This window comes from Neomonachus schauinslandi, chromosome 9 (genome assembly GCF_002201575.2).
Source record: "Neomonachus schauinslandi chromosome 9, ASM220157v2, whole genome shotgun sequence".
NCBI classification, from domain to species: domain Eukaryota; kingdom Metazoa; phylum Chordata; class Mammalia; order Carnivora; family Phocidae; genus Neomonachus; species Neomonachus schauinslandi.
This window is the reverse complement of record NC_058411.1, coordinates 76,091,682-76,119,415: the sequence shown is the minus strand read 5'-3', so window position 1 is coordinate 76,119,415 and position 27,734 is coordinate 76,091,682. Positions and strand designations below refer to the sequence as shown.

Below are 27,734 nucleotides of genomic sequence, written 5' to 3'. Positions count from 1 at the left end.
GTCCTGTTTATCAACAGGATCACCAATAATTTAGCAACGGTGTGGGCATGGAGCCAAGCTCCCGACTCCAAATCCCAATGAGTGCCGCTTCTGCAGCTGCCGCCTCCCGCGGACTTCGCATTCCTCCCGCACTCCCGTCTCCCATGTACAGGTCTTCTTTGGATATTTAACTCCCTATGCGCTAAGATTTGAGCGTCACTATCAGTTCCCCAAATACGGACCGGTTTCTATAGACGAAGTAAGCTCCAAAAATCCTGCTTTAGGGTTACCAAAATCAGCGTTTGTGAACCCTGACTCAGGTTGTCTCACCTCGGGTTCCGTAGAACCGGTTTCTGCGTTAGGGGGCCTTCAGCCTCCACCAAGTGCTGAAAAAATGAGAATGGGGTGTCTATTACATTTCCCCGAATGTATTGTCTCAGTCGCAGGCCAGGTGTATTAAAATACGCTCTAAGAAGTATTTTCCTCCAAAAATATGGCTATGAAGGAGCAAGTGGAACTTAACCTTTTTTTTTTTTTTCATATTTCTTAGTTTTGCCCACCACGCCCTTCGTGAGCGCCCCCTTTGCCCTGGTCTCACTAGACAGGCAGCTCCTGGCCACTCTCTGAGGTCCTGATTTTGAAAAGAGAAGCGGGCCAATCAGAGCGCGGAGCGCTGTTTGGCGCTGCCATTTGAGCCTGGGCTGGAAGTGAGGGTGGGACGGTCGCGGCTCCAGGGCTGGTGAGAAGGTGGAGGCGGAGGCATGAGGAGAGCTGCGTGGCTTCAGTGAGCACACCGAGATGTGCAGGCCGGGGGCCGCAGGCCGGCTGCTGGGGGAGGGAAGGAGCAGCCTGTGAAACGGGGTGACGGCGGCGACCAGCCCGGGCGGGGACCGGGACTGGAAAAGGAGCCTGAGCAGCCGGCTGGTCCGGCGGCTGGGCTAGGGCTGGGGGCACCGGGACTTGAGAGACGAACGCCCGGCTGAGCCTGCCGGGGCAGGAGGGCCAAGGAGAAGGGTCTTTACCGTTGGGAAGGGACGAGGGCGAAGTGAGGTTTGGAGGAAACGGGATCTTAGGAAGTGGCCGGAAGTGGTGGTGAGAAGCTGGTAACAGCTTCTGTACACGGAACCGAAAGAATCCGGGAGAAAGAAGGGAGGTCTGTGTAAGTAGCTGAAAGGATCAGGTGACGAGAAAGAAGGTTGGTGTAAGTGAGGGAAAGGTGAGGTGTGGCTAGATCAGAGGGAAGTAGGAGAAGGTCAGTGGAAGTGGCTAGAGGACCAAGGGAAAAGCCGTGGAAGTGGCTGGGGTCCGGAGCCGGAACAGTGCCAGACTTGGCCAGAAGGCAGCGGCGCAGAGTGCAAACCTCAGAGTGTTTGGAAATTGGAAGACCTGGTGGCGGACGAGGGTCAGGACGCAGATCCTGCCTCGGAGAGTGGGCTACGTGTCCGGGATGTGGGATCGGAGGCTGGTAAGGTTGGCCTTGTTGCAGCAGCTTCGGGCGGTCTATGGCATTAAGGTCAAGAGTGGCCGTGGGCAGTGCGATCGCAGGAGACATGAAACAGCAACCACGGAAATAGTGGTAAGTTCCGGGAAAAGAGATTTGGGTTTTTTTTTTTAAAAAAGAGCCCACCCTGTACCATCACTTATTACAGTTCATGCTAAAATGTTCATTATGTGTGGATCCCAAAGAGGATGTGGCTAAGCGTACTAATTCAATCCAGATGGTCGACTGCTGAAATTTAAAGAATGACATTGTTGATTCTTTACAGGGATTTTTGATCACTGAGAAAGTTGCAGGGTTTTCAACCTCACGACGTTGATATTTTGAACTAGATAATTCTTTGAGGTGGGACCTGGGGGCTGTACGGTGCATTGTAGGATGTCTAACAGCATCTCTGGCTTCTACCCACTAGATGCCAGTAGCATCTCCCAGTTTTGACAATTAAAAATATCTCCAGATATTATCAATTTATTGTATTTTGAACAAGTAGCATGTGGGAAGGGAGGCAAACACTACCCACCACCACCACAGTTTTAGAATAAAATTTGTAAAGGGACAAGGAGGATCAGTAAATTTTCTAAATGAGTCAGTAGATAAGGTGTGAAAGAGCATTAGAAATAGGCTTCAGATAATACCTCTGTGTTCATGAATTTGGAAAAAACAAGCTTGCCGCTTGGTTGTCTTTGAGATATAAAGCTATTTTTTTTAAGTGAGTAAATTAAAACGGCAGAGTGGAATAATTAAAAAGCTGTTGATCTGAGGGTGGTCGAAGTAAGGGGATTTTGAATGAAATTTTATTGTCTACTGCGTCATCAGAATTTCATTGTGAAAAACACAGTAAATTGAATATAAAACATTTTAAATTTATTTGCCTAATTCTATGGTATTTTTATGTATTTAGAGATGAAAACTAATAAAATGTGCATAGCTCTTTATTTATAATTTGTGAAAGAAAATAAGTACTTGGATAAATAAGCTACTAACAAAATTAATTTGTATACCTCTTAAAAGCTTATACATTCTGGAGAAAATAGTTTTTGTTGTTTGCAACTTAATGGCAACGTATATGTTTATATTTAAAAACTAGAGTGATTTCTTCTGATTGAAAAACTGGTTTTCCAAGATCTCAAATATAGTGGTTTTGTAAGTGTATGAAAAAATTTGAATCTGGATTTTTTTTCACTCCTTAAGAAAATCGTTACCGGGGCACCTGGGTGGCTCAGTCGGTTAAAGCTCTGCCTTTTTGGCTCAGGTCATGATCCCAGAGTCCTGGGATCAAGCCCCAAGTCACACTCCCTGCTCAGCGGGGAGCCTGCTTCTCCCTCTCCGGCTCCCCAACCCCTGCTCAGGCTCGCTCTCACTCTCTCTCTCTCAAATAAACAAAATCTTTAAAAAAAAATTGATACCTACTTTTAGAGTCAGACAGACCTGAGTTTGAATCCTGCTTTACTCCTACTATGGATGTGTGATCTTGGACTGTTTAATTTTCCTACGCTTCAGTTTCCTACTCTATAAAGTGGGAATAATGGTATCTCTTCTTGGGTTATTTAGGGGATTTAAAAATGATAAGATCTGTAGATAGGACTAGCACAGTACCTGTCACATGTCACTTATTCAGCTAATGATAGTTGTTATGGTAATCAATGGTTGAAATCCTAATTGGTAGTCAGGCTAGAAATCATAATAGAAATACTCTAATAAATACGGAAGATCTTTGTGTTATGAGAATGGGAACAGGATAAGTAACTTTATTTGAAAACTAGATTTCTTTGGCTCTTTGGTGTTTGTTAGCTAATAATAGTTTTGAGCTTTTAAAGAACAGTGCCAGAAATCTTTTGAAGATAACATTGTGATATTCCAGTACATAAAATTTAAAAAGCAAGTTATTAGTTTTATTTTATGAGATTATGTTATTGTAAGGCCATTATTGAGAATAATACACTTGAGAAAAAAATCCCTGAGTTCTAGGTATGTAGGACCTCTGTAGACTTATAATCAGCTTCAGCATCTGATTTTTGCACTTTGTTTGGTTGTACAATATCAAGAAAATTCTGATTTACCAAAAAAGGGGGTTTCCACACTAACACATTTTTTTAACAGCTCACCTTGAAATGGTAATCATAACAGCAACAAATATTCTTTGAATGCTTACTCTATGTCAGAGACTAATATAAATGCTTTACATCTTTTAATTTATTTAATTTTCTCTACAACTCTGTGACTTAGGACCTATGTGAAGGTGCTGAGGCATAAAGAATTAATTTGATCGAGGTCATTCAGCTAATAAGTAGAAGAGCCAGGATTTAAAACCTGGCAACCCTGCCACTAGGAGCCTGCTCCCTTAAGCACTATACTGTACTGTCTTCTATATTCATCAATTAAATGGAGCCAGATGCTTGAAAAGGACTACTAAGATTTTGTTACTCTGTTGAATAATTAACAGTGTGAATGATTTCTTAACAAGTGCTTCAAGAGCATTCATGGAGAGCAGATGCATCTAAGCTAAATTAATGTTTATTAGATTAGGTATATCCACTTACTTAATTTTATATAAGCAGATATATGTATATATATGTGTGCGTAATATATGTATATATATATATATATACACTGACACACACACATACATACATACATATATGTATGTACGTATATAGGCTTGTATTTAAGTCCGGTGCAAAACTACAACCTTCTTAATCAGTGACACATTTTTAAGAAGTTGGAATGCATGCACAAAGATAGTGGCAGATTCTTTATTAAGAAGTGTGTAACATACAGATTCCTCTTGGGATTTTCAATGTATTAAATTTGAGTATGAGTAATACATTTGAATATGACCTTTTAAAAATATATTTCAAAGTAGTTAAAGAAATTTGAATTAAATGTTTGCGGAATCCCTGCCTTGGTTACCTCAGAACATAGTTTAAATAACAGTTTTCCGGAGTGTGGAAAAGAAGATCAGGTCTAAAAACCACTTCGATGTAATTTTAAGAAGTACTCAAGGAGTGGCATTACCAATCAACTTAGCCTTTTGTTCACGTTAGTATTTATAAGGTGACAGAAGGGAAGTATAAGGTCAATGTTTATAAGGTTACTGAAAGAAACATAGTATTTTTAGAAAATGTTAGTGTTTTGGCCAAATTTTTTAAAAGAATTTCCTGACTAAGCACTAACTGGATTGATTTTTCATTATGGGATTGGAAACTGATGGAATGTATTACATTGCTTTAGGGCAATGACTTTATTTGATTCCAGTACAATTAATATACAGTGTTACATTAGTTTCAGGTATACAGTATAGTGATTCAGCAATTCTGTACATTACTCAGTGCTCATCATGGTAAGTGTAGTCTTAATCCCCTTCACCTGTCTCACCCATCCCCCCCACCCACAATGACTTCATCTTGGCCATTTTTGTGCTCCCAGTACCTAAGGGAATGTTTAGCATATAGTAGTTACTTTTTAACCAAGGTTACTTGTAATAATTATTTTCATTGTCTTATTTCTATTTTTTTAATTTCCTAAGGTTTTTAATTTGCTTAATACTTAAGAAAACTTACATTATGCCTAATATTTGTGTTGGAATAATTGAATTTGCCATTTTAGGGTAAAATATTTGGAGTACCTTTTAGTGCATTGCCCCATTCTGTTGTACCAGAATATGGACACATTCCAAGGTAAGCTAAGTTTGGGATGAAGAAAAATATTTCAAACCACTGTCTGGGCCGTTTAAAAATAAATAGCTGAGAGGCACCTGGGTGGCTTAATTGGTTAGTGTCTGACTTCTGCTCAAGTCATGATCTCGGGTCCTGGGATGGAGTCCCACTTTGGGCTCCCTGCTCAGCGGATAGTCTGCTTGTCTCTCTCCCTCTGCCCCTCCCCCTGCTTGCTCATGCCCAGACAATCTCTCTAATAAATAAATAAAATCTTTAAAAAGAATAAATTAAAAAATAACTGATTGACTTACACATTTGTTTTGAACTAGCAGTTTGCTCTCTAGTTAAGAGTCTGTTGTTCCCCCCCCCCCCCGCCCACCCTCTTTTTCTTTTGTGGATAAAAGAACATTTAAGCTAAGATTAAATAAAGTATTTGTAAATATAAATTAGGTAACACTTGAGCTTTACTGTGTCACTTACTATTTAAAAGTAACCTTTTGGACTAACTGCATCAGAAATTAGCAGAGAAGGGGTGCCTGGGTGGCTCAGTTGTTGGGTGTCTGCCTTCGGCTCAGGTCATGATCTCAGGGTCCTGGGATCGAGCCCCACATCGGGCTCATTGTTCCGCGGGAAGCCTGCTTCTCCCTCTCCCACTCCCCCTGCTTGTGTTCCCTCTCTCGCTGTGTCTCTCTCTGTCAAATAAATAAAAAAATTCTTAAAAAAAAAAAAAAAGAAATTAGCAGAGAAGCTTACATCTTCAATAGTTCAAAGAAGCATGCAAAGAAACTATCTTACCTGTTACTAATTCATTTCCCCTCTATCCAAAGTAGGGTTCATTCTGGCCACTCTAGTTCAGTAACCTAGGTTTTTAACTGATACATTGTTCAAAAGCATTTATTGAATACCTTGCAACCTTAGAACAGTTTTCCCTCATTCAGCATATAGGTGTTGATTCACAATCTCCATAAGGTAAGCACTTACTATTTTGCTTTTCAAATGACCCATGAAAGAGTTGTTTATAATGATTTTCTACCTTTAGAATTGCAGTTATATCTGCAGTAAAGATGACTAAATCTTTGTTGTAATTTCTTTGCCTGCTTTAAACAAACAAACATTAAATTCTGTCAGTTACCCCCTGTAACATTCAGCCATTGTGCACCAGCATGGTGCTATCAATTGCTTGCTGCTGACATCCATTCTAATTTGTGGTATCAGTTAACTACTAAAGCCAACATTGATGGTTAAAAGTTGTTCAATATAAAGAAATTAAGCACACACCTCTAAGTATGAGAAGGATTGTAAGGATTAGGATATATCTGACTTTTCTGAGAGGCAGTGTTAGAGTGAGAAAAGCACAATGCCTTATTTTTGGGCAAATGTAACAGATGGTAGATATTTAAAGTTATGGGGGTGACTGGGTTGCTCAGCTGGTTAAGCGTCTGCCTTCAGCTCAGGTCATGATCCCAGGGTCCTGGGATCGAGCTCTACATCTGACTCCTTGCTCAGCAGGAGCCTGCTTCTCCCTCTCCCTTTCCCTCTGCCTGCTGCTCCCCCTGCTTGTGCGAGCGCACTCTCTCTCTCTCTTTCTGTCTCTGTCAAATAAATAAAATCTTAAAAAGAGAAAAGAAAAGAAGAAGGGCTTAAGGCCCGGGGTCATACTAACATGTAGAGGTCTGACAGAAAAAGGGGAGCCAGAAAAGGAGTTTGAGAAGGAATAGTTAGGGGGACAGCAGGAAGTGTCATGAAAAAGAATATTTCCAAGAAAAGCAGTGTCAGATCTGTGTCAGATCCTGGCAGGACAAGTGAAATGAAGACAATTGACCATGGATTGATGACCTTAATATCTACTTAAATATTGACATGATATCTAAGATGAGAACTGTTTTATTGTAGTAATAGGGGTGCAAGTCTGATTGGAAAGGGTTGAGGAGACACTGGAATATGAAGTGGAGGCAGTAAAAATGACACATCTTGTCCTCTGAATGGAAGCAGAGAAATGAAGTAGGATTGAGAAGGATGTTGGATTAAAGCAACCTCATTGAGGGGCGCCTGGGTGGCTTATTCGGTTAAGCGTCTGCCTTCGGCTCAGGTCATGATCCCAGGGTCCTGGGATCGAGCCCCGCATCCGGCTCCCTGCTCGGCGGGAAGTCTGCTTCTCCCTCTCCCACTTCCCCTGCTTTTGTTCCCTCTCTCGCTGTCTCTCTCTCTCTCTCTCTGTCAAATAAAGTCTTAAAAAAAAATAAAAATTAAAAAAAATAAAGCAACCTCGTTGAAATTGTCATGGATAAAAAGATGAGCTAGACAGAAGAATTTAGGAAGCAAGAAAAACAACTAGAATTAACCTTTTATCACAAAGACTGAAAAGATTTGTGACATCAGAGCTTCTGAAGGGGGGTTAGTGCTTGGTCCATGTACTTTGGTAGAAGAATAGGATTTAGTAAGATGTGCATCTGGCCCCCTGAAAAGATTTCTCTCTTTCAGTTTTCTTGTTGATGCTTGCACATCTTTAGAAGAGCATATTCATACAGAAGGGCTTTTTAGGAAATCAGGATCTGTTATTCGTCTAAGAGCCCTAAAGGTAAGCATATTCTTGAACTATAATTTTTCATTTGTACTACTTTTTTATTTGGTTTTTAGAATTGAAATATTTAAACTATTGCATGAATTAACAGAAACTGAATTTGCAAATAGCCTTTTCTGTGGCAGAAGAACCTTTTTCTCTAAAAGGAATTATACAGCAGTTCCCCTGGTGGCTCTTTTTTTTTTTAATGTATTTATTTATTTATTTGACAGAGAGCAAGCAAGCACAAGCAGGGGGAGAAGCAGGCTCTCCACTGAGCAGGGAGCCCGATGTGGGGCTCGATCCCAGGACCCAGAATCATGACTTGAGCCAAAGGCAGAAGCTTAACTGACTGAGCCACCCAGGCGCCCCAAGTGTCTGACTCTTGATTTCGGCTCAGGTCATGATCTCAGGGTCACGAGATCCAGCCCTGCATCCAGCCCCACATCCAGCCCCATGCTGGCTGTGGGGCCTGCTTAAGATTCTCTCTCCCCCTCTCTGTCCCCCCCACCATGCCCAAAAGTGCACTCGCTCTGTCACTCTCTCTCTCTCAAAAGAAAAAAAAAAGAATTATTTAATGCTTTTTTTTTCAGTTTTGAGATATAATTGACAAATACTGTACAACTTGATGTTTTAATATATGTATATATTGTGAAATGATTGCCACAATCTATATAATGCTTTAAAAATTTAGAGTACTTTCAAATTTGTGGTCCTTTGTTCCTATAAAGTACTATAGGAAATGAAAAAATGTTTTTTGTTTTTGTTTTTAGCCTTTTAAAATGGCATGATGTATATTAAAACAAGAGTTAAGAAAAATTTATTAAAGCTTTCTAGAGTACAGAAAAGGATAGCTTATTTGCAGTAAACTCTTAAGCCCTCAAATGCTCAAGATTATTATATTTATTTCAGAATAAACTGGATCATGGTGAAAGTTGCCTATCTTCTGCACCTCCTTGTGATGTTGCCGGACTTCTTAAGCAGTTTTTTAGGGAATTGCCAGAGCCCATCCTTCCAGCTGATTTGCATGAAGCACTCTTCAAAGCTCAACAGTTAGGAACAGAGGAGAAAAATAAAGCTACATTGTTGCTCTCCTGTCTTATGGCTGACCACACAATTGATGTATTAAGATACTTCTTTAACTTTCTCAGGAATGTTTCACTTAGGTCAGTAATTAAAGTCTTAGGAAATGACAGGTTGTTAATTAGCTAGATTTACCCGTATAGATAATAACTTAAAATTGGAATGGAAATTTTTCTTAAAAATTATTTCCTTACTGTAAGAAGTGTACCCTGTATAATTTAAGAGACAATATGCCACATGATTTGTATTTTCTTACTGCCTTAAGGTCATCATTATGAATGGCTTATTGGTGTTGATAGGATTCTTTGTCCATTGAATGACTTCGGATTACTGTGTTTTTGATATATTTGTGTTTTGCTTCTCAAATTTGTCCTCTCTCTCTGCTTGCTGTCAGTGAGCCTGCTTGTTCTAGACATACTTGCAGCCTTTTAATAGTTTTTCTGTGTGTGGGTTTGAAAATCAAATAATCCATTTGTGTGGAAAAACAAAGTGTGGGCTCTATAGTTAGCATGGTTTTTGTGATATATATTTAAACACACGGAAGCTATTTCTGGTTCTGTCTTATTTCAAGCCAATCATATAGATGGGTAGACAAAGGGTAGCTATTTGGACTTGTGTTTGATAAAATAAGTCTTCAAAGTGTGCTCAATATGTTATTTTACCTCTTGTTTCTCTTTGGCTCAATCTGAGAGAACTTTGTTTCATTTAAGGTCCAGTGAGAATAAGATGGATAGCAGCAATCTTGCTGTAATATTTGCACCAAACCTTCTTCAGACAAGTGAAGGACATGAAAAGATGTCTGCTAACACAGAAAAAAAGCTACGATTACAGGCTGCAGTAGTGCAAACTCTTATTGACTATGCATCAGATATTGGTAAGATGAATAGACATTATAAAGTAACAGGATTAGTTTAAATGAAGGAGATCCCAGCTTCCTCCAAGTGAACTGTGAAGACAACTATTAGAAATATATACTATTTGAACATTTTGGTATATACTATTTGAACACTTTGAGGGAGAGTAGAGGAAAAATTTTAACTCTGAACATTTTTTTAGGGCATATTCCAGATTTTATCCAGGAAAAGATACCAGCTATGTTGGGTCTTGATGGTCTCTGTGCTACTCCATCATTAGAAGGCTTTGAAGAAGGTGAATGTGAAACTCCTGATGATTGTAAGAGAAAGCGAAGACAAAGTGTAGGAGGTAAGTGGCAATGGCAGTCTCATTTTGTGGAATTACAGCAATTTGCTTTCATCTAAAATGTGTTTAAACGTAATGAAGCATAAGCTGCGGTCTGTGCCTTTTTGGTGCTTACGGCATAGTTGGAGAAACATGACACATGCATGTGAAAAGCAAAAATGACAATACAATCTAATATTAAATGCTAAATCTTTAGCATTTAAAATGTGTTCAAAGGGGAAAAAAAGTTCCCTGGGTTATGGTGATCAGGGACTCCAAAGAAGAAGTCAAACTGAACCTTCTTGAAAAATGGGTACAGTCTAGGGGAATTGGGTAGAGTGTCAGAATACTTGTATCCTATTGTAGATAAGAAGATGCTCTAAAGAAAGATTTGTGTAGGGAAGAAATAATCTATGACTATTAGTAAATAGACTAACATGACTTGAGTGAGGGGTTTATCCTAAGGATCAGGAGGATATTATGGTGAACTGAATGTCAGGCTGAAATATAGCATGAAGCTGGATATTGGGTATTGGTATTGAAGGTTTATGCGTAGGGGCATAACAGGATTATAATGTTTTAGAAAATTATCTGGTGTAAAGAATTGAGATTTGGGAATATGGAGAACAGTCAGGCATGAGATCATGATTTGAAATAGTGACATGAACTATTTACAAGTATGAACTAACTAATGAAGGAAACATTACCAAGGAAGAAAAAAAAGACCTAAAGCTGGTGGAATCAGTCATAAGATTTCTTATCTCCTTCTTGATCAAGAAGACTGAGGCCATTCTTCTTCCAGTTGCCTTAGGAAATTTCTCATCTTTGGGGCGCCTGGGTGGCTCAGTCGTTAAGCGTCTGCCTTCGGCTCAGGTGATGATCCCAGGGTCCTGGGATCGAGCCCCACGTCGGGTTCCCTGCTCGGCAGGAAGCCTGCTTCTCCCTCTCCCACTTCCCCCTGCTTGCATTCCTGCTTTCGCTGTCTCTGTCAAAAAAATAAATAAAATCTTTAAAAAAAAAAAAAGGAAATTTCTCATCTTTTGAGTATCAGAACTAATTGTTATTTTTTTTTAAATTTTATTTTATTATGCTATGTTAGTCAGTGTACATCATTACACTACATCATTAGTTTTTGATGTAGTGATCCATGATTCATTGTTTTCGTATAACACCCAGTGCTCCAAGCAGTATGTGCCCTCCTTAATACCCATCACCAGGCTAACCCATCCCCCCACCCCCTCCCCTCTAAAACCCTCAGTTTGTTTCTCAGAGTCCATAGTCTCTCATGGTTCATCTCTTCCTCCGATTTTCTCCCCTTCATTTTTCCTTTCCTTCTCCTAATGTCCTCCATGCTATTCCTTATGTTCCACAAATAAGTGAAACCACGTGATAATTGACTTTTTCTGCTTGACTTATTTCACTTAGCATAATCTCCTCCAGTCCCATCCCATGTTGATGTAAAAGTTGGGTATTCATCCTTTCTGATGGCTGAGTAATATTCCATTGTATATATGGACCACATCTTCTTTATCCATTCATTGCTGAAGGGCATCTCGGCTCATTCCACAGTTTGGCTATTGCGGACATTGCTGCTATGCACATTGGGGTGCATATGGCCCTTCTTTTCACTACATCTGTGTCTTTGGGGTAAATACCCAGTAGTGCAATTGCTGGGTCATAGGGTAGCTTTATTTTTAATTTTTTGAGGAACCTCCACACTGTTTTCCAAAGTGGCTGTACCAACTTGCATTCCCACCAACAGTGTAAGAGGGTTCCCCTTTCTCCACAACCTCTCCAACATTTGTTGTTTCTTGCCTTGTCAATTTTTGCCATTCTAACTGGTGTAAGGTGGTATCTCAGTGTGGTTTTGATTTGAATTTCCCATTTGAATTTCCCTGATGGCTAATGATGATGAACATTTTTCCATGTGTCTGTTAGCCATTTGTATGTCTTCTTTGGAGAAGTGTCTGTTCAAGTCTTCTGCCCATTTTTTAGAACTAATTGTTATTAACTGTCTTCATTCTTGTTTGAATCTGGGCTTATATGATACAGCCTTATGTTTCTTCTTTGCCTCATTTGTAGATTTCCCTATGCCTTCTGTGTTAGTTTCCTAGGGTCACTGTAACAAAGTACCACAAATTGGGTGGCTTAAAACAACAAAAATTTATTGTCTCATAGTTCTGGAGGCTAGAAGCTAAAGTCAAGCTGTTGTCTGAGCCATGTTCCCTGTGAAACCCTGTAGGGGAGAATCTCCTTGCTTTTTCTTGCTTCTGGTGGTGATTGTTGATTGTTGGCATTCTTTGGTTTGCAGCTGCATCCGATCTCTGCCTCTGTTGTCACATGGCCTTCTCCCTGGGTGTCTCTCTGTCCAAGTTTTCATCTTCTAGTGACACCAGTTACATTGAATTAGGGCCTACCCTAATGACCTCTTCTTAAATTGAGTACATCTACAAAGACACTAATTTCAAATAAGGTCACATTCACAAGTACTTGGAGTTAGGACTTAAACATGTATTTTTGGAGCACATAATTCATCCCATAAACTTCCTACCCCAGATACAGATATTCTCAGACACAGATCCTTTTTTTTTTTTTTTTTAAGATTTTATTTATTTATTTATTTGACAGTGAGAGCACAAGAAGGGGGACCAGCAGAGGGAGAGGGAGAAGCCGACTCCCCGCTGAGCCGGGAGCCTGACGCGGGGCTCAATCCCAGGACCCTGGGACCACGACCCGAGCCGAAGGCAGACGCCCAACTGACTGAGCCACCCAGCCACCCCACAGATCCTCTTTATTACCCTCTTTTCCTTTGTGATTTCATTCATTCCTAGAGTTTCATTTATAGCATCTAAATAGGTGAACACAGGGGGAGCCTAGTGGCTCAGTCGTTGAGCGTCTGCCTTCGGCTCAGGTCATGATCCCAGCGTCCTGGGATCAAGCCCCATGTCAGGCTCCCTGCTCAGCAGGAAGCCTGCTTCTCCCTCTCCCACTCCCTCTGCTTGTGTTCCTGATCTCGCTGTGTCTCTCTCTGTCAAATAAATAAACAAAATATTAAAAAAAAAAATAGGTCAACGCTGGATCTGGATCTCTATCACTATTGTCTCGCAAATATCAGTTTCACTTTAGTAACAGCTTACTAGGGAGATATCTTCACTTCTGCCTATTTTTGATGCTTTAAGCTCAGCATTTTGAAATGATCATCTTCACCCTCTTTAAACTGGTTCTTCTTGAATTCCTTTTTTTATTAACAGCACCATCATTTTCTAGTCACTGGGGCTTTAAATGGTGGGTACCTAACTCTTACTGTACCATTTATATTCACAGTTTTCAGGTTCTGTAAGATGCTGTCTGTGGTATTTACTGCTGCATCATCTTTAAGAATCTCCTTATTGATCTTCATGCCTCTTCATTGAATCTGCCCTGCTTATTGCTGTCAAGACTGATGTTCTTCCTGTATAACTCTAATCGTGTCTCCCACATACTCATCAGAAACTTTCACTGATAAAACTGATATTTATAACCTGGTATTAAAGGTCTTTCATAGGATTGTTTTAGTGTGCCTTTCTACTGTTTCCTCTCTCTAATTTATGCAGTGTATACTATACTTTAGTTCAATTCCATTTTTTATTTATTGTTTTTTAGACACTTTGGGTTTTTTGCTTATCCTATTTATTGATAGAATGTTTTTACTTCCATCTACCCTTGCTGTTTAAATTATATCCAGTTGTCAAAATTCAGTTTAAGTGTTTTGTCAGGCATGCTTCACCCCTGCTGTGTTTTTAGTGGGAAAATAATCTCTTTTCTGCGCTGGCATTCTATAATATTCTAGACTCTAACAGTTTTTATATGGTTTTATATTTACTCCTCATACATGACTCTCTTACCTATTATATTTAATGCTCTTTGGAAGTAGAGGCCATGTTTTATACATTGTATCCAGCCCAGTGTTTTATACTTAATGGGCATAAACTACAGAATGAATACATGAAGTCGAGTTATTAATATTTGGCTTAAACCCAGAGGTACTTTATCTGTTCAAACAGGTTAAAATAGTGTTTGTCAAGCATCATTAAAATGCATCGATTTCATTAGCAATTTGAAATTGTTGAGGAGTTCTAGACCATTAGTGTTTATCTTTTGTGTGTTATAGCTAGCCTTTTTTTAAAATATAAATTCACTTAGCCAAGATATAGTACATCATTAGTTTCAGATGTAGTGTTCAATAATTTATCAGTTGCATATAACACCCAGTGCTCATCACATCACATGCCCTCCTTAATGCCCATAGCCCTTTTTTTTCTTTTTTCTTCTTCTTTTTTTTTTTCATTTCACTCTGAAATGCTGTAAGCATCCATGTGATCTGATTGCATTTGCTTTGAAGAATCTTTGGACTTTTAAATTGTAGAAAAATATTTAACATAAAATTTATCATTTTAACCAGTTTTAAGTGTACAGTTCAGTACTGTTAAGTGTATTAATTTTGTTGTGCTACCAATCTCCAGGAACTTTTACTTTTATTTTTGATATTTATTCTATGACTTAGTTAGTCTAGCATATGCTGGGTATGGCAATTCTCAATAATTGTTTTACCCCAGAATCTATATAGTATTTTATGGGCAAACTCGTGTAATGAAAGTAATGTTTTTACCTATATTTATAAGTTTGTGTGCTTTTCTGTATTATTATTGTGCTAAACAAATGTCTTTCATGGTCAGTGGTACAGTGCTGAGCTGATTTAATTAATATGCCCTTAATCGTCTGGTGCTTCCTGAAATACATATGTCATGAGACATAATTTTTCCATTTCTCTAGAAAGATGGTCTGTACTTGGGGCACCTGGGTGGCTCAGTTGGTTAAGCTGCCTTCAGCTCAGGTCATGATCCTCGGGTCCTGGGATCGAGCCCCACTTCGGGCTCCCTGCTTAGCGGGAAGCCTGATTCTCCCTCTCCCACTCCCCCTGCTTGTGTTCTTTTTCTAGCTGTCTCTCTCTGTCAGTTAAATTAAAAAAAAAAAAAAAATCTTTAAAAAAAAAGATGGTCTGTACTTGCAGTGTGGCCCATGATGCCATGATGCAGTCAGGATGGTTTCAGATTATGGAGGGAATAGTTTGTCTTTCCATGCTTCTGATTTTGCTGTGCTATTCTATTTTTTTTTTTTTTTTAAGATTTTATTTATTTGTCAGAGAGAGAGCACAAAGCAGAGGGAGCGGCAGGTGGAGAGGGAGAAGCAGGCTTCCTGCTGAGCAGGGAGCCTGATGCGGGACTTGATCCCAGGACCCTGGGATCATGACCTGAGCCGAAGGCAGATGCTTAACTGACTGACCCACCCAGGTGTCCCCTTTCCTGTGCTATTCTAATTGTGTGGGGTTTTTTGCTGTGGCTGAGTCTGTTGCTCAGTTGTTTCTTCTCTCTTCAGCTCTGGCTTTTGTTTTTCTTCTTCCCTTTTTTTCTCTTTTTCCTCTCCCATATTAACTTTATTTGTCTGCTCAGGTGCCATGAAGGTTGGCTTTATAAGCCATTACCTGCCATTTAGAGCATAGCCTATTTTTGGCTCTTCATTAAGGTTTTCAGTCTTCTCTGGTTTGTACCTGTTTCACTTGAAAGGTGTAAGATTTCTCAGTAATACACAAGTGGGCTATAGCTGAACTTTATTTTGAGTGATAATTGGTGATTAATCAGGTAAACAGACATATTTAAAGATTTTTTATATTACATTGTGGCTAAAAATTAGGGGTATATTTTTGCATGAAACTAGTTGAAGTCACAGTTTCCTTTTTTTTTTTTTTTTTTTTAAGATTTTATTTATTTATTTGAGAGAGAGAATGAGAGAGACCAGGGTCAGAGGGAGAAGCAGACTCCCTGCGGAGCAGGGAGCCCGATGCGGGACTCGATCCCGGGACTCCAGGATCATGACCTGAGCTGAAGGCAGTCGCTTAACCAACTGAGCCACCCAGGCGCCCTGAAGTCACAGTTTCCTAATCACTAAATCTAATGGGTACTTTTTTTAGGCCTGTATCATTCAGAATCTCTTTGGCCACTTAACTATTTCCTTCCTGATTTTTTTTTTTTAATTTACTTGGTTTTTATAACACTGTGCTTTTGTTGTTTCCCTACATCTTTAGCCACTTGTTCCTGTCTTTTAATATTTTATTTATTTGTTTATGAGAGAGAGCAGGCAAGCACAAGCAGGTGGAAGGGCAGAGGGAGAACGAGAAACAGACTCACTGCTGAGCAGGGAGCCTGACACGGGGCTTGATCCCAGGACTCTGGGACCATGACCTGAGCCGAAGGTAGACACTTAACTGACAGAGCCACCCAGGCACCTCTCCACTTGTTCTGTCTTTATGTTTTGGATTTTCTTTTTCTACCACCTCTTAATTGCTCCATTCTTCCATACTTGACTTTCTTTTTACACTTTGCCTTCTTCCTAAATGACCTCATTCACTCTTAATTTTTTTAAAACTACCATTGCTGAGCTGATGACTCTCAAACTACTTCTCCAACCCTGATCTTTCCACAAATTGATTCATATCCATTTCAGTGTTCCATAGGCATGTCTAACTTTTCCCTGCATAATTTCCTTTCCTTTGGGTGGCACCATTATCTACGCAATCATCAAAGTCAGAATTCTAGATACTCTTATCCACTCTTTTCTCATTCCCACATCTCACTGATCACTAAGTCTTGTCACTTTGAGCTTCTAAATACCTTTTTTCCACCTCCGTTTGCACTCTTCCTGCCTTAGTTCAGATCTGCATCTTTTGCTTGACTAATTGCCACTCTTCCTTTAGATCTCAAATATCACTTCCTCAGGAGCACCTATAACTCCCCAGTCTAAATCTGTTGTTAAATTTGTACTTCAGACTACGAATCCCATTTGTCATATTTTTATTTCCTTGGTATTTTTCATGGCTTTTTTTTCTCTGTTAGAGTAAGTTTTGTAAGGGCAAAGACCATGTCTGTTTTGATCACTTTTGTATCTTCAGTGGTAGCACTGTGCTTGACAAATAGTAGGTACAAAATAAATCTTTGTTGAATGACTAAATAACATACTTAGAAGAACCTTCAGCTAGTTAGCCAACCCCCTAACTCTCATGCTGCTGCCAGTTATTTTTTCAAAAATGCAGATCTGACAGTTTTGCCCCCCCCCCTTTTGCCTTTGGAGAAGTTCACGTTCTTCAAAATGACATAGAGGCCTTTTTCCAACTAATGCACAAGACTTATCTCTTACCATATCCACTGCTCTCTGTTTGCTCTAGCAGTATCAAACTACTGGTTTCTAGCATACATAAATCCTGTCTTTTCACCTACGTGCTTTTGCATATGCTATTCACCTTGCCCAAATGCTACCTTCTTACTAAATCAACACCTACTAATCCTTCAGAACACTGTCCAGGTTTTGCTTCCCCTGCCAAGCTTTCTCTCTTGTTGCCATTTCTTCTCTTCCTCAATAAGTAATGATTTTCTCTCCCATTCTCTATCTGTACATTATACACATTTGTTTTACACATATTCTATATTGTATGTCACTTTTTTTTTGAGGGAAGAGATGGGCATGTAAATTGGGAATGTAATCAAAATAAATCTTTTAGTTTTTTTCCTATTTTGAAATAATTTCTTCTAAATAACCTTAAGTGACTTTAAAATGTAGGGGTGCCTGGGTGGCTTAGTTGGTTAAGCATCTGCCTTTGGCTCAGGTCATGATCTCAGGGTCCTGGGATTGAGCCCTGTGTCAGGCTCCTGGCTCAGCGGGGAGTCCGCTTCTCCCTCTCCCTCTCCCTCTGCCCCCCAAACCCCGCTCATACTCTCTCTCAAATAAATAAAATCTTTAAAAAATAAAAATAAATAAAATGTATAAGCTGACATAAACTTAGATGCTGGAAAACCACAAACATCAAAATGAATTATTGGTGAAAGATAGGTAAATGTTAAATTATAATTGATTATATGATTATATGTGTTTTGCATTTCAGATTTTGTTAGTGGAGCATTGAATAAACTTAAATCTAACAGAACACCCTCCGTTACACCTCAACAAGAAAAAATTGGTAGGTATTATATATTTTGTATTTAAGTGAAAATTTCTGTATATTATACAAAAAGTAACCATTACCTAACTTATTTTGGTTTAATCAAATCCAAATATTATTTTAAATGGAGATACGGTACTATAATTGTGTTGTGACATTGCTAATTACATTGGATATAATGAACCCAAAATTGTAGGTAAGAATTTCTTTTAGTTTGTTGTTACATTTTTGGTCTTTTAAATCATGCTTTTCTGTTGAATGTAAGTTGGATGCTGTTGAATATGTGAAAATAACTCAAATTTCATTTTGTTTTGGAACCAGAATTTTATTAGCATATGTTCCCATTTTTATCTTGGTTTGCTTCTGGCTGAAATTAGGCCAATAACATAATAACAGACAGTATGATCATTTGTTTTGTTTTTCAAATTGAAGAAATTAAGTGGTTAATATTTAGTTATGAAAAGCAAAACTATTATGTAGATCAGTTTGTTTGATCTCCTTGATTATTATTTTATTCCATATATTAATATTCTTTAATGTGGATTATATGCATCTTTCAGTCTATTTGGTTTAAGTCACTATTGTTAATCTTGCCTTTTTGTGACTTCCCTGTTATCATTTTAAATAATTGCATGGTGTTAATTTAGTTATAACATATATTTGATAATGTAAACATATTCTCACATTCTTTGGTTAGCTCTAAGTAACTACTTTATAAGAAGAAATTACGTAAAGCTTTTGTTTTTCCCACAGAGTTGATAAAATAAAACAATTTTTTTTTTCAGCCCAGGTATCCGTATCACCCACGATTCTTACACCAAATGCTAAGCGTAAACTGCCAGTGGATTCATCTCATGGTTTCTCAAGTAAGAAGAGGAAGTCCATCAAGCACAATTTTAACTTGGAGTTGTTACCAACTAATCTCTTCAGTAGCAGTTCTACACCAGTATCAGGTAGCAAAAAGAATTTATATAATTGGGTTGTAAACATTAACATGAGTGTCTATTCTGAGCAAAGTGCTATTTCATATTAATGTCACCCCTTTTAGGAACTATGGCTTTATTCAGTTTATCAAATCTTTTAATTTTTATAAAGTCCCCTCACTTTTATTTTATTTTATTTTTTTAAAATATGTTATTGGTTTTTATTTTGAGAGAGAAGAGATAGTGAGAGAGAGCACAAGCTGGAAGGAGAGGGAGAAGCAGGCTCCCTGCTGAGCAAAGAGCCCGATGTGGGGCTCGATCCAGGATCCTGGGATCATGACCTGAGCTGAAGGCAGCCGCTTAACTGACTGAGCCACCCAGGTGTCCAGTCCCCTCACTTTTAAAATAGACACTGGCTCTGTATAATTAATGTGTATGTGTGTATGTTGACTGACCATGCCTATTGAAAGTTATGGTAAGTAACTTAGAATGAGAGTTTGGGCTTCTGTGTATAGCACTGGTTCTCGGGTTTTAGGTGATTGGACATCCTGAATTCTATTTTAGTTACTTCCTGACTCTCTGATCCATAGCTATGACTGTATCGTTATCTCCTGTTGAGGTTGCCAAAATTTGATTTTCCCTAAATGCAGGGTTGTGGGGTACTGCCATTGGAGGAACCATTGTGCAGGTAAAGGGGGGGGATGTTTTTTAGTTTTATATTCAAGTAGATTTTATAAAAGCTTTAATAACTTGGTTTACGCTGTTCCTTATGACACGGTTTCCAGATTCTTTACCAGCCCAGCCATTTTCTTCCAAATGACTTATAAGTTCCTAATATAGCCACCCAGAGCCGCCAGAGAAAAATATAATTTTGCTAATTTGAATACCAGATTTTTGTTAGTATGGTCTTAGATTGAGTTGGCTCCTTTAGCATGTACAGAATACAAGTTGGCTCATGGTTAATCTTTCAAGTTAATGTTATGATCAACCCAAAATGAAATGAAATCCTGAGCCCAGAGTCCTCTATCTCCTGTTTGTCTCACATTTCATCAAAAAGTGAGTGATCTCTAATTCTTTTAGGTTTTTATTGATTTCAGACAATGTTGAGAGTTTTACTTTAAATTTGTTAGCTAGGTTAAGAGATCTTTCCAGAAGCCTCCGTTTAGTTTCTATTATCCAAAAAGTCTAGATTTTCTTTGTTTGTTTTATTAGAAAGTTGAACAGAATAGCAACTTGTTTTTTATGGTCCTTCACAGGATCTCTGTGTGTGTTTTGCTAAAATGTAGTGATATATCATTGTAATGATAAGACAAATACAGACATATCTGAAGCTATGTCTGTATTTCTTTCAGTATTCAGAGGTTGGAGACTTGAATTCTTTTAAACTAACTTAGTGTTTTCTCTCTCTCTCTCTTTTTTTTTTTAGAGAGAGAAAGAGTGAGAGCAGAGGGAGAAGGAGAGAAAGAATTTCAAGCAGATTCTGTGTAGAGTCCAAGGCTGGGCTTGATCTCATGACCGTGAGATCATGACCTGAGCTGAAATCAAGAGTCTGAGGCTGAACCAATGAGCCCTCCAGGCGCCCCTAACTTAGTGTTTTCTTAGTTTTTTCGACTTTGGAGGACTGTTTCCAAATGGCCAGTGTGAATTGTAATTCTATCTGCCTTTGCTTATTATAAGCATTATAACATCTGCTTCAAGAAATGAACCTACTGATTCCTTCTTTCCAAGTTCCCAAAAAGTAGTTTAAACATTCTTGTGTTACTGGAACATTAGTGTGAGCCTGCTGAATCAATGATTTTTTTTTAATAAAAAAATCAAGTTCAGGGGCACCTGGGTGGCTCAGTTGGTTAGGCGTCTGCCTTCTGCTCGGGTCATGATCACAGGGTCCTAGGATCGAGCTCCGCATCGGGCTCCCTGCTCGCAGGAGGCCTGCTTCTCCCTCTCCGACTCCCCCTGCTTGTGTTCCCTCTCACTCTCTCTCTCTGTCAAATAAATAAATAAAATCTTTTTAAAAAAAATTTAAAAATCAAGTTCGATAACAATAATCCTATTATTTTAACTCACCATTTTCTTTCTTTCTCTTTTTCTTCCTTCTTTCCTTTTTTCCCTCCTTCCTTCCTTCTCTTCTTCTCTTTCTCTCTTTCTTTCTTTTTTTTTAAAGATTTTATTTATTTGAGAGAGAGAGAGAGTATGAGCAGGAGGAGGGGCAGAGGGACAAGCAGACTCCCCCCTGAGCGCAGAGCCTGGTGCATGGCTCCATCTTAGGACCCTGAGATCATGACCTGAGCTGAAGTTAGACACTTAACTGACTGAGCCACCCAGGCACTCCTGAAAAGATTCAGTTTCTATATTTGTCTAATTTAATTACAAAAATTATATTTTAATCTTAGGGAACAATAACACATAAGTCTTTATTACCAAACACTGCGTTTATATTATTAAGAAAAATAATAATATAGTTTACATTTACTGATATTTTTATCAGACCTGTGAAAAACGGGTGAGAATGGAGCCATCTTAAAACAGAGCTAGAGTGGCCACTGCAGAGAAACTGCCTTACGCACTTTTTTTTTGCTGTTTGTTTTGTTTTGCTTTTTTGTGGGTTTTTTTTTTTTAATTTTTTAAAAATTTAAATTCAGTTAATTAACATATTATTGGTTTTAAAGACAGAGGTTTTAACTTGCCATTTTTCTTTGGCCTTAAATTTCTCAGCCACAATTCAGTAAATTCCATTGCAAAATTGAAAATGGATTGGTTTCTAATTTTGGATAATAACACATATGTGCTTTTTTTAATATAAAGGCAGTGATATTAATCTACAGTCCACAGAGTACCTATTTATAATTTTTTTCCTATATTAATCTACACTCCATTATTAAATGAGTTTAAAGCAAAACTTTAATATAAAAGTCATGTTTAATCTGACCCTTAATTGGCAACTAAAAAGTAAGAAATTGATACTTTTTTTTTTAAAGTTGAATTGGGTTTATTTGGCTTCTGAAGTTGCTAACCAGAAATTATGTGATTTTGTTATTGCATAGGGTTGGAAATTAAGACTTTAAATCTAATTGCTATTAATATTTTATACTTTGGAAAGGAAGTATGGGTGGTATATTACATGTGGTTATATTTTTATAGTTCCCTTTGATACAAGCCCAGAAGGATCATCTCAGAGTTCAGTCTCTCCTGTAACCATCAGTGGAAACCGTTTGATTAGTACAGGTGTGCTAAGGCGAAGTAAGAGGATTGCAGGCAAAAAAGTTTTCAGGTAATAAATCCAGGACATTTTGTTTCACTGGTATATATAGTTAATAAAATATTTTGTTTGTCTTTCTGCTGAGAATCATATTTGAGTCATAATTTTTTTTTAAAGATTTTATTTTTTTTTAATTTTATTTTTTTTAAGATTTTATTTATTTGACAGAGAGAGACACAGCGAGAGAGGGAACACAAGCAGGGGGAGTGAAGGAGGGAAAAGCAGGCTTCTTGCCGAGCAGGGTGAGCCCGATGCGGGGCTCAATTCCAGGACCCTGGGATCATGACCTGAGGCGAAGGCAGACGCTTAACAACTGAGCCACCCAGGCGCCCCTTGAGTCATAATTTTTAAAAATTCCCCCTGCCTTTATTATCTTATCAATCAGCTGCACTTTATATATCCTCCAGAGAATGACTTCTAATTTGAGTCCACTTTGCTTGCTTAAAATCCTATTGTATGTTGGGCGCCTGGGTGGCTCAGTTGGTTAAGCGACTGCCTTCGGCTCAGGTCATGATCCCAGGGTCCTGGGATCGAGTCCCACATCGGGCTCCCTGCTCGGCGGGAGGCCTGCTTCTTCCTCTCCCACTCCCCCTGCTTGTGTTCCTGCTCTCGCTGTCTCTGTCTCTGTCAAATAAATAAATAAAATCTTTAAAAAAAAAAAAATAAAATAAAATCCTATTGTATGTTGATGTGTGTAATTTTTTAATTTCCCGTTAATTTGTAGGCTAGTCTGTTCTTCTTTAAAAAATTTTATTTATTTGAGGGGGAGGGGGAGGGGCAGAGTGAGAGGGAGAGAGAGAATCCTCAAGCAGACTCCCTGCTGAGCGTGGAGCCAGACATGGGGCTCAGTCCCCGGACCCTGAGATCATGACCTGAGCCGAAATCAAGACTGAGCCAACCCAGGCGCCCCCAGGCTAGTCTGTTCTAATGATTCTGTTTTATAAGTGACTAAGTAACTCTTGTGATAAACAGGAGAGGCCATTTTATATACAAATATAATGTATACATTAAAGCTTAACTGATTTTAGAAAATTATTACTCTGTTTAATTACTAGCAATATAATTTGCCCTGGACTTTCAAATTGCATTTTGCAAGAATGCCTCCAGTTTTTATGCTAACTTTTTTTTTTTAATGCTGACATTTTTAATCCCATGCTTTTTTAGGGTGGAATCAGGAAAAGCAGGCTGCTTCTCTCCTAAGATCAGTCGTAAAGAAAAGGTCCGAAGATCTCTTCGTTTGAAATTTAGTCTGGGGAAAAGTAGCAAAGACACAGTAAGTGTCTTTCACCATTTCACTGATGTTCATATTAGCATAAAGCTGTAGACTTGATGGTAAAAGACACTCTTAACCCTGCCTCTCCAGCTACTGTCTCTTTCTCTACTCCCCTTTATACCAAACTCTTACACATGAATTGATATCTACTGTTCCCTCCTTTTCTGTTCTGCTTAAATTGATTCTAATGAGGCTTTCATCCCCAACAATCAATGCAGCTGCTTTCAAGATCACCCATGAATTCAGTGGTGCTCAAACCAGTGGACAAATAACAGTCCTTATTAGACTTGTCAACAGCATTTGACGTGGCTAATCACTTGCTCCTCTTTGGCATACTTTCCTTCCTTGCTTCAGGGGCACTTTACTTATGATTCTTCCTTCTTCACTGGTTACTTTCCTAATTCCTTTACATTGGAGTGCCCAAAGAGTTCCCTTTTCTCTTTCTACTCACTCAAGGTGCTCATTAGCTTTAAACATCATATATTTACTTAAGACTTCCAAGTTTATATCTCTAGCCCAAAATGCTTTCCTGAACAACTTGACTGTTTCTTAACATCTGCCTACTTCTCTACTTGATGTCCATCCAATAGACATCTCAAGTATAACCTGTCCCAAATAGAGCTCGCAAGATGCATTTCTTCACTGCTGCTATTTCTCCACTCCTCCCCCTCTCCACCAACCACATCCCCACCTACAGTCGTCACCATCTCAGCTATGGCAACTCATTCTTCTAGTCACTTAGGCCAAAAACCATGTAGGCATTCTTTTTTTTTTTTTTTTGAAGATTTTATTTGTTGACAGAGAGAAACAGCGAAAGAGGGAACACAAGCAGGGGGAGTGGGAGAGGGAGAAGCAGGCTTCCTGCGGAGCAGGGAGCCCGATGCAGGGCTCGATCCCAGGACCCTGGGATCATTACCTGAGCTGAAGGCAGACGCTTAACGACTGAGCCACCCAGGTGCCCCCCATGTAGGCATTCTTGACTCCTCACTTTCTCACACGTCCTGTGTAAACCATTAGGGAATCTTGTGTCTCCTCTGCTTTTAGAGTATATCCAGACTGAACAATTCTCACTGGTACTACATTTCTAATATTCTATAAATTCTGTCATCTCCAACTTGGTTTACTGCAATAAACTCCTACTAGTAGGTCTACCTCTACCTTGCTGTAATACTACAGCCAAATTGATCCTTTTAAATCCCAAGTAAGGTCCTGTCACTCCTCTGCTCAGAATCCTCCAGTGACTCCTCATTTCACTCTGAAAAAATGATAAAGTTCTTATGTTTACATGTACCTCCCCACAGGACTGGAACCAGCCTGCCTTTCTGAGTCCTCCTCTCACCACTCCCTCTAGCTCACTCAGCTTCTTGCCTCTGTGCTGTTTGTCAAATGTGCCAGACCCGGTTTTGGTCTCGGACACCGCCCTGGTCTTTCTTCTCCCTGGGATAATATTCTTTCCCCCTTTATCTTCATGGCTCTCACACATTTATCTTTGCTCACAAATCATCTTCTGATCACTCTGTTTAAAATGACACCCCACCATAGGCTTCTTACCCTGCTCTACTTTGCTCCATAGCATTTCTCACCTTGTGTATTGTATAATATACAATATAATTTACTGGTGTTCTTGTCCTGCTCGAAATCTCCCCATCTAGAATGTAAATTCTGAGGGTAAGATTTTGATCTGTTTTGCTTTGTTCACTCACTGTTGTGAGCAGGTCCTAGCGTAGAGTCATCACAAAAGAAATTATTTCAGTTAATATGTGAGGTTGTTTTTATTTTAGATCATAAAATACCAAGTAATAGCCAAGTCAGATGCTTACAGTTTTCATCAACATGCATGCAAGTATATTTGTGTTTGGTATGAAATTGTTTACTTTTATATACCTTTTTCAATCAGCTGTAGAGGATTTTGATAACTACAAAAATTTACTTTGTCTTAGTATTTGAATTAACTAGGTTTATTTCTTAACCAAAACATTTTCAATTTTTCTTTTCTGTACAGAATGGGTGTTTTGGTGTCGACAGACGTGAAAATGTTGGTCGACGACTTGCAAATCAACAAAGTTTAAAAAATAGGATTGAGTCTGTAAAAACAGGTCTGCTTTTTAGCCCAGATATTGATGAAAGATTAACAAAGAAAGGTACAGTTACATGATATTTTTAGTTTTACCCAAAAAGCCTACTTTTATTGCTTTTCTGAAAAAGTTTTTCTGGCTTTCTTGAGATATAATTAGATATAATTGACATATAAGCTTCAGTTATTTTATCGTAAAATATATTTACTGTTCTAGAAATTAAAAATTCATGTTTGAATAGTGAAAATATTTGAATTGGCATCGTATTTTTGTCTGAACAATTGGAAGATGCTTTTAAATATAAATACAAAAATGTTTGACATTTTTATATTAAAAATTATTTCTTTTAACACAGATCCTTAATTATCGAAATTTAATGTTTAATACCTTTATCTGCCATGTGTTTGAATAATATTTCAAATATGTTTCAAATATAAATGATTGAAAAGACTGAACTGTTTTATTTTAGGTTCAAAAAAGATCCATAAATCTGAGGAAAACTTAACTCCAGAGCGTCTAGATGGAACAAATTACCGGATGTCTTGGACAGGACCTAGTAATTCTAGTTTTCAAGAAATAGCTGCAAATGAAGTTTCTCTGATCAAAGGAAACCTTGAGGTGAAAAGCTCTTTGGAGCCTGATACTACGGTTGAAAAGTCCCCTGTTCATTCATATGAACTCACCCCTTCTAACGTACATGATAAGCATAACAACAATGTAACTGAAAGCTCTCTTAGTGGGGATGAAAATAACTTGACCACAGAGACTTTGGTGAAAATTCAGAAAGCATTTTCTGAGTCTGGAAGTAATCTTCATGCATTGATAAATCACAGGCAGTCATCAATAACTAATGTGGGGAAACTAAAGCTAAATGAAACATCTTCTACAGAATATAGCCCAGAGAAAAATCTATTTGAAACTAGTGATTTGACTGTGATAGAATCAGATGAACATCAAACTAAAACAGATGAAAATAGTTTTTCAGAACAAGACATCTCACTACATCAAACTCAAAAATCAGATGGAGAAGCAACTATAACATTTTACTCAGCTCATATGAAGATTGAACATGAGAAAAGCATCCATTCAGATATACCTAGAGATCACTCAGTCAGGCCAGAATTGCCTAGTGGTGAACACATAAAGAAACAGCAGTCCCCAAGGGATAAACTAAATACTCAGTTAAAGGAGAATGAGAATATGATTGAAGAGAACTTCTTACTGAAATGTGCAGGTTCTAGGGAGGATGCAGCTGACCTCTCTTCCTCAGAGCAGATTACATGTAATATAACAAACTTACCAAAACCGAGGCCTGTGAGAATCATTCAGCAGCAGTCACTGGGGGGAAACTGCCATACAACCGGCCCTGAAAGCTCACAAATGACAGAGCACGGGAGGGTGTCAGACCACATACAGTGGTTTAACAAGCTTTCTCTCAACGAACCAAATAGGACCAAAGTTAGGTCACCTCTTAAGTTTCAGCGTACACCTGTCCGTCAGTCTGTCAGAAGGATTAACTCCTTGTTGGAGTACAGCAGACAACCTGTAAGGCACAAATTGGCAAGTCTTGGTGATGCGGCTTCTCCTCTGGTGAAATCAGTGAGCTGTGACAGTGCTCTTTCCTCTGGTATAGAAAGTACATCAAAAGATTCGTTGATTTCATGTACCAAATCAGATCCTAAAGAACAGAAGTTTATAGCATGTGAACAGCCAAATGTTGATGCAATTTCAAAATCAGGCATGGAGTTAACTTATAAGTCTTTTTCAAGGATGAAGAGGTACCCAGACTCCCAGAATGCTTCTCTTGGGTCTACCAGAATTTGTAAACAGGAAGTAGTATCTGATGGCCAAATTAAGGTTCCCTTGGATGACCTGACAAATCATGACGTATTTAAATCTGTTGTAAATAATAATATGGGCTTTTCTCCTGGGATAAATACCAGAGTCCTTAGGAAACCGTCAGAAAAAGAAAGGGTCTGGTATAAAGGTTCTCCAAAAAATCCTATTGGCAAAGCTCAGCTACTACCAACGAGTAAACCTGTAGACTTGTAATTGATAAATGTTAATACTTGTTAATGTAAATAAAATTAGCGGTTGGTGATAGGACTGGCAGGATAATCTGCATGTTAGTTCGTTAGCTCAGGAAGATGAAGTGATAGATTTTAATTTCACTGCACAAGCAACTTGAATTATGCTTGTATAAATGACTATTTTGTTTTTCTT

At 38.6% G+C, this 27,734-nt stretch overlaps 1 protein-coding gene across 2 annotated transcripts; it reads left to right on the top strand.

The window, feature by feature from the left end:
- The first annotated feature begins 1,345 nt into the window (after window positions 1–1,345).
- LOC110585319 (inactive Rho GTPase-activating protein 11B) lies at window positions 1,346–27,563 on the top strand. Of its 2 annotated transcripts, XM_021695527.1 has the most exons (12): window positions 1,346–1,555; window positions 5,084–5,154; window positions 7,615–7,711; window positions 8,606–8,859; window positions 9,487–9,650; window positions 9,833–9,979; window positions 17,928–18,002; window positions 18,770–18,937; window positions 22,046–22,175; window positions 23,328–23,436; window positions 25,439–25,577; window positions 25,981–27,563. In XM_021695527.1, the coding sequence occupies exons 1-12, from the start codon at window positions 1,427–1,429 to the stop codon at window positions 27,561–27,563; spliced, it is 3,066 nt and encodes a 1,021-aa protein (XP_021551202.1). In that variant the 5' UTR covers window positions 1,346–1,426. The 2 variants fall into 2 exon arrangements, with proteins under 2 accessions (XP_021551202.1, XP_044773755.1); XM_044917820.1 differs by lacking the exons at window positions 17,928–18,002; window positions 18,770–18,937; window positions 22,046–22,175; ... (1 more) ...; window positions 25,439–25,577; window positions 25,981–27,563 and having other exon boundaries at window positions 9,487–9,613; window positions 9,833–9,937.
- The last annotated feature ends 171 nt before the right edge of the window (window positions 27,564–27,734 follow it).

Bases quoted from the DNA above. Each gene is read 5' to 3' on its own strand.
- LOC110585319 (XM_021695527.1), top strand. From the start codon at position 1,427: ATGTGGGATCGGAGGCTGGTAAGGTTGGCCTTGTTGCAGCAGCTTCGG. The intron at 5,155-7,614 runs GTAAGCTAAGTT...TCTCTCTTTCAG, and splicing joins GAATATGGACACATTCCAAG to TTTTCTTGTTGATGCTTGCA. The intron at 18,938-22,045 runs GTAGCAAAAAGA...ATATTTTTATAG, and splicing joins CAGTTCTACACCAGTATCAG to TTCCCTTTGATACAAGCCCA.